The sequence below is a fragment of the Perognathus longimembris genome, chromosome 5 (assembly GCF_023159225.1).
Source record: "Perognathus longimembris pacificus isolate PPM17 chromosome 5, ASM2315922v1, whole genome shotgun sequence".
Classification (NCBI taxonomy): Eukaryota; Metazoa; Chordata; class Mammalia; order Rodentia; family Heteromyidae; genus Perognathus; species Perognathus longimembris.
The window spans coordinates 25580688-25598590 of record NC_063165.1 but is presented as its reverse complement, the minus strand read 5'-3'; the positions used below and the strand labels follow the sequence as shown (position 1 = coordinate 25598590).

The following is a 17903-nucleotide window of genomic DNA, read 5'->3' as shown; positions in this document are numbered from 1 at the left end:
TCTCAGTAGATGACATCAAGAAATTGTGGTTTATATACACAATGCATTTCTTTGCTTCTATTGGAAAGACATGGGAAAAAAATCATACTAAGTGAAGTGATCCAGACCCAAAGAAACATAGGCTCTGGTTGCTCTTATTGGTAATAATTAGTAAATACCCCGGATGGCTCTAAAAGATGATCACAATAGCTCAAGATAGTTATATACATATGAACACTTAAGGTGATGCTAAGTGAAATGAACTCCAAGCAATGGAAATAACTGGTTTATAATTGTTGTTGTTATTTTCAACATATTATGTGTAATTATGCTTTTTTCTTTTGATTTTCTTCCCTATAGTTTACCCCCTATTTAATTTTGTACGCTGGTATTGCATATATGTTTATCTGAATTGGGGAATCGAAGGGGAAAATCAAAATGGTGAGACAAAAGGCAAAAGTGAACCAATGCAACAGCAATACTTACAATACAATATGTTGTAAACCAACTGTACAACTCCAGGAGGAGGGGGGAAAGGAAGGTGGGAGAAAAATGAAGGAAGAAGTGACTGAACCCCTCTGTGCCTCACCTTGGCAATAAAAATAAAATAAATGATGTTTATGTAAATTAATTCAAGAAATGGAAACTAGAGGTTTTGTTTTTTTATTGTACTATTGATGGTTCTTTCCCCCCCCTTTGGGGGGAATAAGAATCAAACACACAAAAAAGAATAGGAGTCTCATGGACTTTCTTTCCTGGGCTGGCTTTGAATCATATCTTTTCAGTCTCCCAAGTAGCTAGGATTACAGGCAGAAGCCTCTACTGCCCAGTTAAGTGATAGCATTCAATATGATTAAATGTCTGTATTATTTCCATTTTTTTAAAACTTAACTTTTGTCAAAGTTGAGAAGTTGGTATAGTCAGCTTCTGAAAAGTGGATTGTTTGTTCACATGCACTGGGTTTCAGTTGATAGCCTGTGCCATATTTCCCTGCTATAAGAATCCACACTCTGACATACTTTTCCATATATTTGTTCAAATACTGAGGTTGTCAGGGCATGTCCAATGCTGGCTAAAATAAAATGAGCTTGATTATGTGCTTTCATTATTTCTACTTATTTCATTATTCTACTTTTGTTATCCTATGGTCATTGATATGGGTTAGAAGAAAACAAAAATTCTGTACTATTATCTTAAGCTAAAACTATACTATATACTATTTATATTCATGAAATACATCTATCCTGAGACTGATTTTATAGTCCAAATTTCAGGTTGATTTGAAGTTAATATAAAAGGATAAATTTTTATATTCTAGGTGTGTGTTTTTTTTTTACTTAATGCATCTCTATCCTCAAATCATCAAGTGCAATTTCATTGAATGATACAATCCAATATTTTTACTCTAAAATGCATGTAGATATTAATGTAAATTCAAAAACATAGTGTTTCTAGTTAGGTCCTGAGTTTATCCAATTTTACTCTATCAAAAATGCTCTTTGTGTCAATTTATCAGCATTTTTAGGCCACCTCTAGGATTAAGTTTCCTCCATTAACTTTCTGGCCAAATATTACTTTAGTTCCTATATTAGAGTTACTTAAATGACAGTGTTTATTGAAATATCTCTCCCTTCCTAGTTATATCCCTAATTATTCTAGCATTCTATTCTGATGAATAAGTACATGCATGATTGTTCTTGATCTATCAGGTCTTTAGCAATTACTTGTTGAATTGTACTTTAAAAAAAAGCAATCAATGCACCATTTCAAATTCTAGCTTAACTTTCATCATTTGTAATCACTTCGTGATGACAAGACTAAATAAAATTAACATGGAACAACTAAGAGCCATTGTCACTAATATAAACTTGAATCCATGGGAAAATAAACCATAAAATTAAATTGACAGGAAAGAGAATGTCTGAAATGATCATGTTTGAGTGAAGAAACATGTTTTCTTTGGTTAGAACATTATGCACTCTGTACATGTATCAAATGCTCTCACAAAACTGGGCACCAGTGCCTCACACCTCTAATTGTAGCTACACAAGAAGGTAAGATCTGCAGGACCATGTTTTGACAACAACCCAGGAATAAGAGTCCATGAGATCCCAGCTCCAAAAAAAACAGCAAAAAGCTGGGCTGGAGGTGTGGCCCCTGTGGTAGAATGACAACCTAGCAAGTACTAAAGACCTGATTTTCAGATCCTAAAAAAATTATCATATAGCCCATAAATCTCTACAACACAGATATGGATTTTTTTCCTTTTTTAAAAATTTAATTGTATTATCAAGTTAATGGACAGAGGGCAAACAAATATGTTCCACTTAAAAAAAAAACTCTGTGTGTGTGTGTGTGTGTGTGTGTGTGTGTTTTCTCTGTATGTGTGATGTGCTAATGCTGAGGTTTAACTGAAGACTTCATGCTTCCCTTGGGTTTTCAGTCAATGCTGGCACTCTTACATTCAAGCCACCCCCCAGTTCCAGCCTTTTGCTGGTTAATTGGATATAGGGTTCACAGATTTGTCTTCCAGTGTTGATTTCGAACCTCAATCCTCAGACCTTAGCCTCTTGAATGTCTAGGATGATAGGCATGAGTCACATGAGGCACTAGTGCTTGGGAAAACCATGCAAGTTTTAAAAAGGAGAAAGAATCTGTAAGGTTTCTGTTTGAATTGTCCTCCTTCATAACCTGGAAATTTCATTTCAAGCGAGATAAGGTCTGGGAAAAGCAACATGCACTAAATATGGCTTTCTGAGAGAAATAGTTTTAGACTTAGGGCTTTTGAAATCTGTATTTCATTTCTAAGCACTTGTTCAAAAGACTTCTATACACATGAAGTAGCCATGCCCCAATGAAGGTCAAACATATCTCTTTAAGTATTTAACATATTTCTTCTTTATACATTCTTAGACAAATGATCTGGATATCTAATGATACATACAAAACCTTAAAAGTTAATGGTATAAAAGCATTGGTTCTGCTTGCTGATCTGCTGTCTGAGTTTTTACCTCAGCAGGAACAACATAATTTTGCTACACTCTGGCATCTCTGGAGTCTTGAAACTCATGTCTGGATCCTCTGAAATCCCATTTATAAACATGCCCAGTGCCTGGACTTAAAAGCCTTGGCTGAAAAGACTAGAACTCCTTGGGCAACTCTGTATTTCCATGTGATTTTTTTTTCCAGCAGTGCAGCTTCAAGGTAGTTGAATATACAAATTCATGTTCCAGATCATACTTCCAAAAGAAAGAATGAGCTAATGTGAAGATTTTTTTTTTTTTTATGATCCAGTTGTGGAATTCACCAGGTATTCCTTTTTTATCCTTTGCCTTGCAGAAGTTATAAGCCTCCTTCAGATCCGAAACAAGGTAACGTAGGGCTTTTTCTCAAAGAAATGCAGTATCACTTCAAATATTGTAATTCTTGATGGAAACTGATCTGTCCCAGAAGACTTACTATACTCTTAGAAATTTGCTTAAAATGATTTTTATTTAATGTAAAGCAATATTCCATATTCATTATGCTTCCAGAATGATTGTTCTCTGAGAATGAATTACTTGTAATTGTTTATGATTTCAAATGCTCCACCCTCTAATAATTACTGCATTGCTTTATAGATACTGATGTCCTTGCACTTGTCTGTCTTTATTTCTTCTTATAACTGTTATTTTTCATTTTTGTAAAATTTTCAAGAATGGAAATCACAAAAGACACTATAGTGTGTGTACATTTGACACATTAATACGTCTAGAATAAGCCAGCTGTGAAGGCTCATGCCCATAAACCTAGCTACAAAGATTAGAAAAAAAATGCAATTCAAAGACAGCCAGTATAAAAAGTTTGCTACCAATAAAATGTTGAGTGTGGCGATATAAGCCTCTCATCCCATCTATGCCGAAAACACCAACATGAGGATTATAGCCAGGGTACTTCCAGGCATAAACACTGTCTGAACACCAATCAAAGTAAAGAGGGCTCAGTTATATATCAAAAGAAAGAGTACCAGTATAGCGAGAACTAGGCCTGAGTACAAACATCCAGACTTACTAACAGAAAAAAGAAAGGACCCACTAAACACTTTTTAAAATATTTCCTCACATTTTATCTTTCCTTATGTTTTGACTTTCAATATTACTTTATAGCTCTTATCCATCAGCCCTTAAGGATTATTCTTCCAAATGTGTTTTCCTTTATAACATACCAAAGAGTGATATTTGAACATGGAAGCATGAAGGAAAATTGAATGTTTTATACATAGGCAAAAGCATAACAACACAATCATTTGATCTCAATCATTTACTTTTTGTGTGTGTGTATGCTACCTGTCCTGTGGCCTGAACCCAGGGTTTGGGTGCTATCTCTGAGCATTTTCACTTAGGGCTATCATTCTACCACATGAGCCACACCTCATCTTCCAGCTTCTATAGTGGTTAATTGGAGATTAGAGTCTTGCAGACTTTCTTGCTTGTTGCCTTTGAACTGTAATCCTCAGACTTCAGCCTCCTAAATAGCTAGGATAACAGATGTGAATAACTAATGTCCAGCTCAGTTATGTTTTTAATAAGAATCATAGAGAATTATTGTCTTAGAAATGTACAAGAATAGAATTTTAAAGTATACATCACATATGGGTTCTTACCTTTAACCTAATGTTGGTGGTTCCTGTCCATATATCATTGTTCTACATCAGTTGCATCCATTTGCTTTTGGAATAGCATGGATTTTTATAGGAATGTCATTTTTAACTTTTTTTTCAGTTGAGATATATTAGTAGTACTAGATATTTTATGTACAAATTTTATAGACGCAAGCAGTGTATTTGGAGCAATGACACTTCCCTATGATATTCCTTTTATCCCCTCCCAATTCCTTCCTTTTCAAAAACAATTGTTGGAAGTGTTTTGTGAGCATGCTGTGCCAGCTTCTAGCCAGGCAGTGAATCTGCCGACTCTAAAGCAGAACTTCACATCTTCCGGAGCTGTGAGCTGTAAATACATTTTTGTCATTTAAAATTGCTTGGTCTAGGGCATTTGTTACTGTAGCTTGCAAGATGAGACCTCACTTCTTTTGCAGACACCTTCAGTCTCCTTCTTGACTCAGGAACCTGTCAATCATATGCCCTCTCTACATCTAGTACAATATACTCTCCAGGGACTCCCAGGGTTTTCAGACACGAGGGGATGATTAAATCCTTGTCTACTGAGCAGCAGCCTATTTCATAGTCATCACTAGACACTGGGGAGGCCTCCTGAGCCCCTGCAGGACATTTCTAGCTCTTTACAGCACGCCTGTGATAGCCCATTCCTCGTGTGGCTAAACCCTAGGTTGTCTCATCAACTCATTTGCTTTCTCACCTGGATAACTCACACCAAATTAAAAAAAACAACAAACAATGTTTCTGTCTTTGTGAAGATACTGAGATTTACACTTTCTTTACCCATATTTTTACAAGTCATGCCTGTGATAAATAAAAATATGGATAAAAGACAAGGTACCTCATCTATGGAATCTTTTCTGATTTTCAAAAAATGATGCTCCTGACCCAGGCTCTCACACTAGCTGCCTTTCCAGTTCCAACTGTATTTTCCCTTGTGTTTACTTACCATCGAATACCTCCTAGTTCAATCATGAGAAGCAGGTCAGCATTTCTTCCCAAACCACCCCCCTCCACAGGTCAATGCTTTCTTTTCATCCTCTCTATCTTTGTATACCTGGCCATGACAGACACTAGAATTGATAATTACATATTAACCTTTGTGTTTTGTTCTGTTGCCCTCCAGGAAGTGCTTCTTTGCTAATGGAAGGAATGATGCTTATTTACTATTATCCTATGGGCTCTCATGAATGACCCAGAATCCTTTAGTGATGAAAATGCCGATTGAAAAAAAAATAAAAATGTCAGGAGATATATAGGGAATACAATATTTTAAAGTAAAACACATGATAGGATAAAAGAAAAGAACATAACATGTCCAAAACAGATTGGATTAATAAAACAGGATTAATGGAAAGATTCATATGTATGCTTCCAGCTGAAAAGTGAAAAGTAAGCTCAGATGATAAGTAATGGATTTTATAGTCTCACCTGATAAATCATTCCATCTGAACTACGACTTTCTGAGATTACGTACATACAAATACATACAGGTTCCTAATGACATTCACTTGGACTTAAACAGGTCAATTATTTTATATTTGTGGAACAATAAGATAATCCCAGAATTTTCACAGTTTAAAAATTGTTGACTTGCAGATTATATAGTATAGATTAATGATGAGGATGCGAACATAGCTCAGTTTCAGAGCTTGCTTAGATTAAGTATGAACATAACATATAAATAATGCTAATAATACACTGTCAACAGTGCTAGGGGAAGGAAAATCTACGTACTTCTAGTGTCACAGAATTACACAACACACGGACAATTTAGTACAGTGGTTAGATTTATATTCTTACACTCCAATATAGCTTTATGATATTTAACCTGAATTTCCTGTTTTCTATGATGTGTTATCAGTTTAGATAATCTTTAAAGTAATACTACTTGTTTGTCTCTGAGGAAGCAGTGTATTTGCAAGAAAGAAAGAATCAACTGTGAAAAATACTTCAATATCTTAGTATAAAAACCATGAGTAGTGGCTGGGTACAAGAAGGACAAACATGAATGAGAAGTTTTTCCAGAGCCATGGGGCACAATTTGATTCAAGGCCAGAGATCTTTATAATATAGTTTATTGTGAGACATAAAATTCTGCCCTCCTTTCTACTCAAAGTACTATATTTGTGTCCATTTTCTGATCATTAAAAGACAATTTTATCTGTTTTGGCTACTATCAAAACATGATTTAAAATAAAAGTATCTTTTCTGATTCCTCAAGTCAATATAAAAAGCACAAGGGACCTTACAACAAAAATGAAAAATACAGTCATGCTCTGTTATTCAGTACTGAAGAAATGTATAACTATCTCATTTGTAGGTTATGTAGTAAAATGAAAGTTCTCAGATCCATAAATTCTGATGGTAAGTTTGTGTCTGAGAACTTGTGATATCCCTGACACACTGCGATCCTCTTTCATAAAAATTCTATGATGTCTGAGGAATCTTCACTGGGATTAATCCCCATCATTTGAAAAATTGTCAAATAGATATATCTTAACTTCATAAAATTTTAAATTATCTTTTATCTGTAAATTACACTGAAAAACCACATTTCCTGATATTCTGTTTATGTAGAACTGGAAAAAAATGAGCTCTTAAGATACATCTATTTTATGAGATAAGGTATTCTTCAAATCATAGAGTGAATGATTTGCCCAATTTCAAGGATATTAAGTTGTCTTCATTGATACTTTATTAACTTTACTGGGTCACCTGAATTCCATCAAGTCTATCATTATTATATCCCAACTACAATCTGTATGAATGTATTTTTTTCCTTCTTCTCCTCAGTATAAGTGTTTGAACTCAGGGTTCTACTCTTGTTGGCTTGAATAGCTTTCATGGCTGGTACTCTAACATATGATCTACAACTTTTTAAAAATTTTTTTTAATTTTTAAATTTTTTTTGTCTGTCGTGTGAGAATTGAACTCTGGGCCTAGACACGTTGTCCCTGAGCTCTTCAGTTCAACACTAGCAATCCACCACTTTGAGCCACACAGCCACTTCCAAATTTTGAGGAGGTAATTGGAGATAAGAGACTTATGGACTTTCCTGCTGGGATTGGCTTTGAACCGTGGTCTTCAGATCTTATCCTGAGTAGCTACGATTACATATGTGAGCCAATGAAGCCTATGAATTTATTTCCTTAATGCTACTTGTATTTTGATAACATATATATATACATACATATATGGTATATGAAATATATATATACATATATGTATATATGTATATATATATATCCCATCCAATGGCTCTTAAGGATTTAAAATGGTAAGGTAAAATAAAAATATATTTTTATATATTGATACTGTGTTCAGGACAAATACTTTATTCAGTTGAATAATTTGTTGATTTTGATCATGATTATGACCACTTTTCAGAAAATAACTGAATGTTATGATCTCTTAGACTGATATAGTATTTATTTCTAAGTCAAATCAGTATGCATATTTTTTCACACGAAATCTGTGTAGAAAAATATCAACCCTAGTTATGGCTATAGTGTTTGGAAGATACAACCTTTGATTTCTAGTTTTATTAAATCTTGAGGTGTATTTCTTAATTATACCATTGTTTATTACTGGATTTTTCCACTTTTAAAAAAAATCACCAGCTTAAGAATGCTATCAATGCAGAATATTGATATTCTTTGGGATAAAAGCAGTTGTGTAAACAGGATTTAGAGGTCTGGGAATAAATATTTTGGCTTTGTAATTGGTGTAGTTTATCAAGTAGACTGATTTGATCCATTGGACATGTTCCTAAGTTAAGTTTTGTTTAACATATGAAATCCTAAGTAGAGTTAATTGGTATTTGAAATTCAACTGTAAAATTAAGTTTCTCTTGTTATCTGGCACACCTTTCAAAATAAAAATTATTTTCTTAAATTTTACGGAAAAACAACTTAAATTTTACAAAAATGTATAGTTTGGAAATTCTCTAAAACTATACATTTCCTGAAAAACACCATGTTATATCTTACCATTACATTTTTTTTTAGAATTTCCAGGCAAGGAAGATTTCTCGCATGTACCAAAATTACCATTCAAATTAGTAATTAAGTTATTAATACTTAGCCTCGAAGGATGAATAAAGTAAAAGTATGTCACAGATATGTACATGATGATAGCACAAGGAGAGCCACCTAATACTATTGGAAAAAGGATACCAAGGGAGAGGAGTTAAGGTAAATATAATAGAGGTGGTAAATGTGTTTAGTTAACTCTCTTTATATATGGAATTGTCACAATAAACCCCCTTGTAGTAGTAATGTCTGCAACTAGAAGAAATCTGAAATGATATCCCTGTGAATTATATTAAACGTTTCTAGATTGCCTTCTGGATTTTTTAAATGCTACAGAAAACTTTTAGCAAAGTAAAAATTGTCATTATGAAAATCCAGTTATTTTATGGAAAAACATGGATATCATGCAGGTATTTGGTTGTAGAACTGTGTATGAATGGGCTTCTTGCTTATCACTAAAAGGAAGACATAGCTATCAATATTTTACATTAAATGTCATCATTTTCTTTTACATGTACCAATTGGGATATTTTATACAGGCTCAAATTTCTTAATTGATATTTCAAGTTTATTTCCCTTGGAAAAACATGAATTAGATGTAATACCACATATTACTTAAATAAAATAAACCAGATACAAAACATTGCCTTGTATTTACAGACAAATTTTAATGGAATATTTCATGGTCCAACACAAATATCAGACCCAATGACACTAATTCTTGTACAGCCTTTGGCTTACCCTGTATTAACAAAATCTGTTTTTTTAAAGTAGACTATAAAATACCTCATGGTAAGTGAACTTTCAAAGACACAAAGAAAATCATCCATAAATTTAAAAGCTTATCTCAAATTATTTGTATAAGCTTAGGATGGATATATTACTAATTGCATTATCTTAGGTAGTTGAAATATTTAATATTGATTAGAGTGTGAAAATTAAAAAAAAATATGGTTTAGATATATTTGTTTGTTCCTAGTCAACATTAGTAAACACATATAAGTGGATTTAAAATTGCTTTTACAAAGTTTTCAAATTTTGGAAAGCTCAAGCAGATTTCCCTAAGTCAGCAACATTTTTTTTTAATCTTTAGTCAGCATACTGCAAGGTTCATAAGTTTTAAGGAGTAATGATTAAATATTGTACAAATAAAATAAAACATTCATTTTACTCTGTCTTGATTTTTAAAACTTCTCTTCAGAAATTCATAACAAAAATATTAGCATGAGGAAACCTAAAAAGGATGGGTAATGTATGCATTTGAGAAATGTTTCCAAAATAATTTGTTTAATATAAAGAAATACTTGCAACATCTTTAAGTTGTCATTGGAATAAAAGAATGTTCCATCTTCCAATTTCTATTTCCAAGCCTAAGAAAGTGTACTAAATGAATAGAAAATTCAGTAATGTCCAGCAGATAACTAAAATTGAAAATTCATTATTTCATATTTCTCAGACAATATTTTTTTCTGACAAGACTTTACTGAAAGATGTAGTGCCAATGGGAACCCTGTAAGAATGTTTATAAGAGTAGTACATGACATATTTTAAGTGCCACTAAGTACACATTGAATACTTTGTAAGTATATAGGCATATCAGCATGCAAGTGTCATGTACCTCATATTACAATATGCATTTTGTTCTTTGAAAATATGAATGACAAGAGTAGATTTGATAATAGTGTTTGTTCTCTGTGCAATATGCTTAATTTTGATGAATTTTCTTTACAGCACAGAATACATTTCTTTAATGCTACCATAAATATACCCTTTCAAAAGTTCTGAATTTCATGTCATAGAAATAAATTATTTTATTTTTGAGGCTACATTACTGGGGACACATGTATTTCTGGGTGTCATTTTCGGAGATAAGTCTTTAAATTCTTTTGAACATGGCAGATATGTTCCAAGGTTGAAAGGTTTATGACAAAAATGGAGTTTTCTTGACGAAATACTTTTTGGTTGAATGAAACACTAAACAACCAACTCACAAATATTGATGTGAACTGAATATGAAGAAAATAGATCAACAAACCCAAATTCAAAAATCCTCGGCTTACTATTTAACTGCATCATTGAATCTACAATAAGTACAACAGGTACAGTTAAAGAATTGGCAAAATACTGAGTTGTTACATGTAAGGATAAATATTACTAGCTTTGAAAACTTCCAGATTGTTTTTCTATTTATGAAATTCAGTCAACACATTAGAAACACAGGGGAAAACAGAATGAGAAATATATAACAATTCTGTTCACATTCTATAACCCTTTTAACCAGCTAGTGACCACCGCTTTCAACCATCCGTATTTTATCTTGTATGACTTTCTCTATGCACAAATATAAATAGAAGTGTCAACTAGTTTCATGTACAAGGAAAAGCACTAAAAGAAACAAAGCGTTTGAGGTTAGACAGTACTGTATATAAGTGTTACGTTGCGTTTCATACTGCACTGAAAAGTCCATGGAGGAATCATTGCTGCTTTGACCCTGAATGTGGGAAAAGTGCTTAAGTGCTGAGCCCTGGTAGGATTTTTCTTTGCCCCTGCAAATCATATATTTTTAAACTTGTCTTCTTTTGAAATATACAGTATATTTCAGAGGGGAGAATAGTTTGTTTTCTTTACATCTTTTTCACATTTGGGCCCATTCTCTCCAAAATAATCATACATTTCTTGGATATATATAGATATAGATATATATACACACACGCATAGATGTATATATATACACACACATATGAAAAAGATGGTAAAGATTCTATTATGTATTGGTTTTTAACCTACAAATTAACACAGTTACATTTCACTATAAGAAAAACTTATAGATTCACCACCAAATCTGAGAAATTTATGTACGCTTTCTTTTCCTAGAGGAAAGTATGGTCACAAAATGAAATTTTCTTTTTGGTTATTTAAACTACATGATTGAAAAACAAAATTGTGTTGTGCCTAGCAGTCAAAATATATTGGATATTAACGGCAATACTTTGCATTTTTAGGGTTATTTGTTAATGAGGAGGCAGTTTAAAAATACTTTTGTTTACATAGATAACACTTCTTAGGAAAATAAATAATATACATGATTTTCACTTAAAATACATTATTGATTTGTAAGAAATTGTCTCATTTTAAAAATGAAATGAAATATCAGATCAGATTGCAAAGTGTTGCCTTTCAAATTATTTTAAAAAACACAATTACATTACAGTGAATATTAAACAGGCATGAGAACTGTCTTTACCAAATGATCATATTTTACCTATAGGAAAAGTTAAAGGTAGAGAGAAGGGAAACAAACGCAGATTCATATACCACAGAATACACTACAAGAAGTTGGCTTTTGAGATTTCCCAGTGGGCGTGGAGTGCATTGTTATGAAAATCCCAAAATAATGCTTCCTGGGATATCTTGTAAATAATTATTTCCTCTATTTATATAGCCCATGTTAAAAGTGAGAGGTAGAAGGATTATTGTAAGTATGCATGGCAGAGAAATTACCAGCTATATCCAATAACTATTGCATTCAATATTAATAACCTCAGTACATAAAATGCTGATGATTAAAAAATCCATTCTTATTGATGACCCCTTTAACACACTTTCCTATCTTGTTACCTCAATGCATTGCCTTCCGAAGGGTATAAGTGCAAAGGGTCTATGCGCATTATAATAGGGATAGAATAAAAAAAAATAGAATTGAAAAAAAGCCACAAAATTTCAATTGAGATATAGTTACTTTAACTACAATATGTACCTGATGTTCTTTCATTGAATAATCCTGTATTCAGAATAAAAGTACTACGATCTATTAAAACATGTACATTTCAAAGAAAGTTTAATAATTTCTATGAGCTATGAATCAAAGTTTAATGCCAGATCATTTCTTCTATGTAGGAATGCTAAAAACTAAACCACACAATTTTATTATATTACACTAATATTTAAGAAACAATTAACTTCTTGAGTTAGGTGTTTTTGGAGTCATACATTAGTATGTGAAATGTGAAGAAGAGCAAACTTTTGGACTTTGCTTAAAATTCCTTAAAATCCCTTTGCATTAGGTACCCAGCAATAGAACTGCAGATATTGCACTGAATCTATTTCAATATTGCCAGTGTATATTTCAAAACAAATTCTATTAACTACATTAAGATTTCCTCTTTCCCAGTATTCAAAATGCATATTATAAGTACATGTGTTTCCAACATCCATACACAGCAAGTACAAGATACTTACATGTACATATACTGTAGTTACCTATATTTTGCATAGTTTTTAGTGTGTACTTTGTGCCACTTAACAAAAAGCATTACTCATCAGTAATTCTCGTTAGGTGTCTCATTTATTTCAGCTCTGATTACAGTTTAAACTCATTTAGATAGTTTTAAATATTCATCATAAATTTCCATTTGCAAAACAAAATAATAATAACAAAGGGTAATTTTAGAGGGTCCTAAGTAATTATATGTACCATGGGAAATTGCAGTAAGACATGAGGCTTTGTATTTTCTCCACAATTAAGAAAATAATCAAACAATGTAAAATTTGATATCTGTTATCCAGTTGTTATTCTTATGTTCAAAATAAAAGAACAAAGCATTTTTCATGTTCCCCTTGGTAACACTTTGCAATAAGTGGCACTAAATTACACTATAACTGCTATGTTACATGGAAGAGCCATCACTGTGAAACAGCTGCTGTACATGTGCCTATATGGGACCTCAATGCTGTTACAATCATGAGTACATAACTACAAGTGAGCCTGTCCTTTTTATTGAGATATATATATATACTTTTACATAGAAATAAAAATAAATGAGATGTTAGCTTCTTTTCCATAATTAAGAAAGTTAATATTCTCTATGTTATTTTAACTGTGGAGTTTCAATGAAAGATTAAGCATCTTGAATCAACATGAGTTCATCCAGTTTCTATATTAAGCTCCAATATCAGGTTCCTTAAACTGCTTCTTGGATTTTCTGGTAAAAGAAAACAAGTTGAAGTACTCTCTCTCTCACTCTCTCTCATCTCATAGTCCACTTCTGTCTTTTCTATCACACTTTTTCTCATCTTCTCATACACACACACACTCACATTCACACACATTCACAGGACTTTATCATCATCAATGCTCCAATTGACTATCTTTACTCTTGTACTCACAAACTTTTCCTTTTCTTATGAATTTTGATTCTACCTAACACAGTATAAAATGGAAAAGAGAAGTGTTGTTTTGATAATTTTTTGATGGAGGACAACCAATCAACACTGTAAACAGTACACTGGCAGAGAGTAGCTATTTTTGGTAAAGAACAGTGATCCATATTCTACTGGGTGTTTTCACACACCTTCCATTGCGTCCGCTAGCTACTGTGCTCACTTAGCAGAAACAGAAAGTGGCTCCACAGTCCACAGTGTGAATTTCATACTTCTCAACTGACACGGGTCCCACTTAGAAATCTAAGCTCTTTTAATTTTTTCCTGGTCTTTTGGAATGGATATAAGTATGATTTTTGGAATTTATTTCCTTAGTAAAAAGTCAAATCACTTTTAATTGTAGGAAAGAGATTTCATTCATTCTTTTCTTCCTATTGCAGAAAATTATATCAATTCAAATCAAAGTATATTAAATTGGAAAACATTTGAGTAGAGCCCACAAATTTCACTCTATTTTTATGAATTCTAATGAGATTTTTGTGTTACTCAGAAGGGTTAAAAAGAGTCAAAAATTTTGAAATACAACCAGTTTGGGATATCTAATTTTACAAGAGCTATAAATAACAATTGAGTTATTTAGGCAACAATTTAGCAGTTGGAGCCAAGTAGAATACAGATGAAATGAAGAGGGATGTAAATACAGCATCGATGAAAAGTAGCAATTTTGTAAGTGCATCCTGAAATTAGGCTTTAAATAGTAATTGATGATGCAGTTTATACAGAATACTTCTGCAGTAAGAACCTTTTTATTTTGTACTAACAGGATGAATTTTGCTTTGTGGAGTCTTTCTAAAGATTATGCATTGAAATATATGAACAGTATAAACCTATACTAGTTTCAATGTGTCTAGTAGCACCTACCTGATTCTTTCAAACTACCATACTATATTAACATATTATTGCATTTTTCACAGATGGTATGTAGTGAACTGTAAAAAACAAGCATGCAATCACATCAATGCAGACTTACTTCCTTAAAATGTCATACTGTATATGATTTATTATGTTAACACTCAACCACATCATATTATTTATGTTCTGTATATTTTGAAAAAAGTGCTGCTTGACTGACATTGTCCTTTATCTCTTGTACGAAATCAACAAGATAAATGCTTCAACAATCAAAAAGCAACCAAAAATTGAAAAAAAAAATCTAACATTATCCTTAAAGGTTTATACTTGTCTGATAAATAATCTAAGATACAGCACCTTCGTCTTTCATTTTGTATTAATACATGATGTTGTACTCAACCATTCTCATTACCCCCAAAAAATAGATATTCCAAGGTATAGTCTTTAAAACCCTAAGCCATGATGCTGTCAGATGTCATAGGTATAGCAACCATCTTGTCATATTTGTTTTCTTCTTAAAGGTGCAGTGTTTATAATGGGAAAATATATTTTTAATCTAACTGGATTTTTAATTTAGCATATAAGAAATTTACTGAAAACTAATCTAGCAATACTGCATTTTACTACAAGATATAAGACTTTAGATTGATTCTGTGTCATATTTAAGAATACAGAATTTCATAGTGGTTAAATACATAAAAATAAAATAAAATAATCCAGAGAAAGAGACTTTTACCTTGGAGTTAAAAGCATGGCAGATTTCTCTATCACTCACTGTTTCATAAGTTTGTATCTCACAAAATGCATAGACAGGAATTTAATATAAAGAATTAGTTCATTTATACAGAAAACATATCTTAAACACTTTATCTCTTTTTTTTTTTTTTTTTTGGCAAATCAACATAGGTCAGCAGATCTAGAACTGCCAAAGGAAATTTTGTAAGTTTTTACCAAACTAAATGTTTATTTTTAGGTTATTATTCAACTGTGGTTGTAATTGAAAACCTGAGGCTGTGCACTGGTTGTTAGCTTAAAATTACCTTTCCTTATAACATTGTGCTTCCATTGTATAACAAATAAAAATTAACAAGAACTAGAAAAATTTTGTTGTTGAACAGTGCGAGGACATACAGACAAAAATACTAATACATGTTATCTACTCATAATATTGGTTTAAGTAATATCTAAAGGGATTGAATGGACATTAGAAAATGCTTACTTATGACTGAATAACCTACAGCCAAAAAAGTTAAATATGTATCAAATAATGTTTAATTGGATTTATTATATGCACTATATACAGATACTAAAATGTCTCAAAATTGTGCCCTATGGATACTTCTGTTTTGTTTAGGCAGGTGAGTCTGGATGGAGTAAATAAATTATAGTTTCAAGTAGAGAAATGAATGAAATTGTTGTGATTCCCAAAGGAGTTACGTGTTTGGAATAATTTATTGGTAAATGAAGCTACAGTAACCTAATGATAGGGTCTCTATAGTTCTATAAGATATCATGTCATGATTATATCCATACACATGGCTCCTGTATCAAACTCTCAATTTGTTAAATAGTAAATTGATACAGCATTACCAGTATAATCTAAAACACTTGGTAAACTACACTACAGTGTTTTCAGATTGTGTTTTTCAGGGCATATGTTTCCAAAACATGTCTTTGAAGAGAGACAGGTAGAAAACATTGTAAACCTCTAATCTTCGATTAAACTTAAATATATTAGGTCTTTACCTAATCTTGTTACTGTGAAAGCTGTCCAACGGTAAACCAATAAATTCTATGATTCAAAGAAAAACATGGAGGGTGGGGGTGGGGAACCGCTGCATACATTTTTTTTCAATGTATAAAAACAACTCAATATCATGATCAAAGGAGATGATTAACATTGTTAAGGCTGTATATTCAAGCACTGTGTGTTAAAACAGCAATGGTGTGAAATTTAGGCAGTAGGAATGTCCTGCATTATGGATGGTACTGTAATTAAAAATGATGCTTTCAACAGCTGATTGTTGGCATACACTGGCTACTGATAGCAGTACAGTATGGATGTTAATAAAAGTAGCAGAAGATGGTAGGAATGATTTTCTGAAAGATGATAGCCAGTTTCCTCCAGCAGCCAGCCTGGTAAGGAAAACTCAGAACTGTGGGCTGAATTTTAAATGAAATACTCTTTTTTCTCTTCCGCATTGACTTGGCTGCCTTCGGCATTGATAATGGCTGTGTCAGCATCTGGTGCATCTTCAGCTCCTTTAGCTTCATTCGTTAGATAGGTTCCTGTGGATATTGAGAGAAAAATGTTATTTCTAGCAGCCCAGTACGATTAACAGCAACAAAACTAGATTTGTTTAGGAAGGAACTTTTGTCATATTTCTTACATGTTGGAACAACAATGAGATACAATAAGCAGGTGAAGCTATGGGACAGTGAATGAGAGGGAAAAGCTAAAGTGGAATGGACATATGACATTTTGATCTCTTTAATGATTGCTAAGGACTACATAATAATGTGGCTGTAGTAATCAAGATTCTTTGTTAACAAAGACAAAGTCATGATCAGGACAACTGTGCCCCATTCACTTTCACATTTCTATTTGAAAGGAAGCAATGTCAATAATATGTAATCTTTATCATTGCACAAAAAGTTACATATTCCTTTTAGTAATATGACTGGCCACTTCTGTTTCCATAAATCTGTAAACAAAACATTGCCCAGCTACTTAGAATTGGATTTTAATCCTAAAGCAAACTTATATTCAGTTCTTTCAATTCTGTAACTCATGTTTTATTAAACCTATAGAATGGCTTAGAGTAAAATAAAGTTTAGAAAATTGTGAAAGCACACGAAATAGGCTTCTGGCCTAGAAAAAATATTAAAATTTGTAATTTACCTTTAGGACTAAAATGCAACATTTGCTTGATTTTATTTTGTTGTTGATTCTAAGCATAAGGAAATATATGTGTCTGTTGTGGTGAAGAGATACAAAAAATTGTATGTAATGTCATAGATAGCATCTTATTAATATAATATGCTTCAAAAGGAAGTAATAGAATATGAATTATATGATGAAGAATATCCTGAAGGAATTTAATATTAAATCATTCATTCCTTCTTTCTTTCTACACACATTCATGTACACAGACACACAG

General features: G+C 32.3%; 1 protein-coding gene across 1 annotated transcript in view; it reads right to left on the bottom strand.

The window, feature by feature from the left end:
* Positions 1-14182: 14182 nt before the first annotated feature.
* The window catches only part of Cadm2 (cell adhesion molecule 2), a 172229-nt gene continuing 168508 nt past the window's right edge, over positions 14183-17903 (bottom strand). Inside the window, exon 8 of the mRNA XM_048346436.1 lies at positions 14183-17031. Within this exon, the coding sequence (XP_048202393.1) occupies positions 16913-17031 (119 nt within the window). The 3' untranslated portion in view covers positions 14183-16912. The remainder of the gene's footprint in view (positions 17032-17903) is intronic.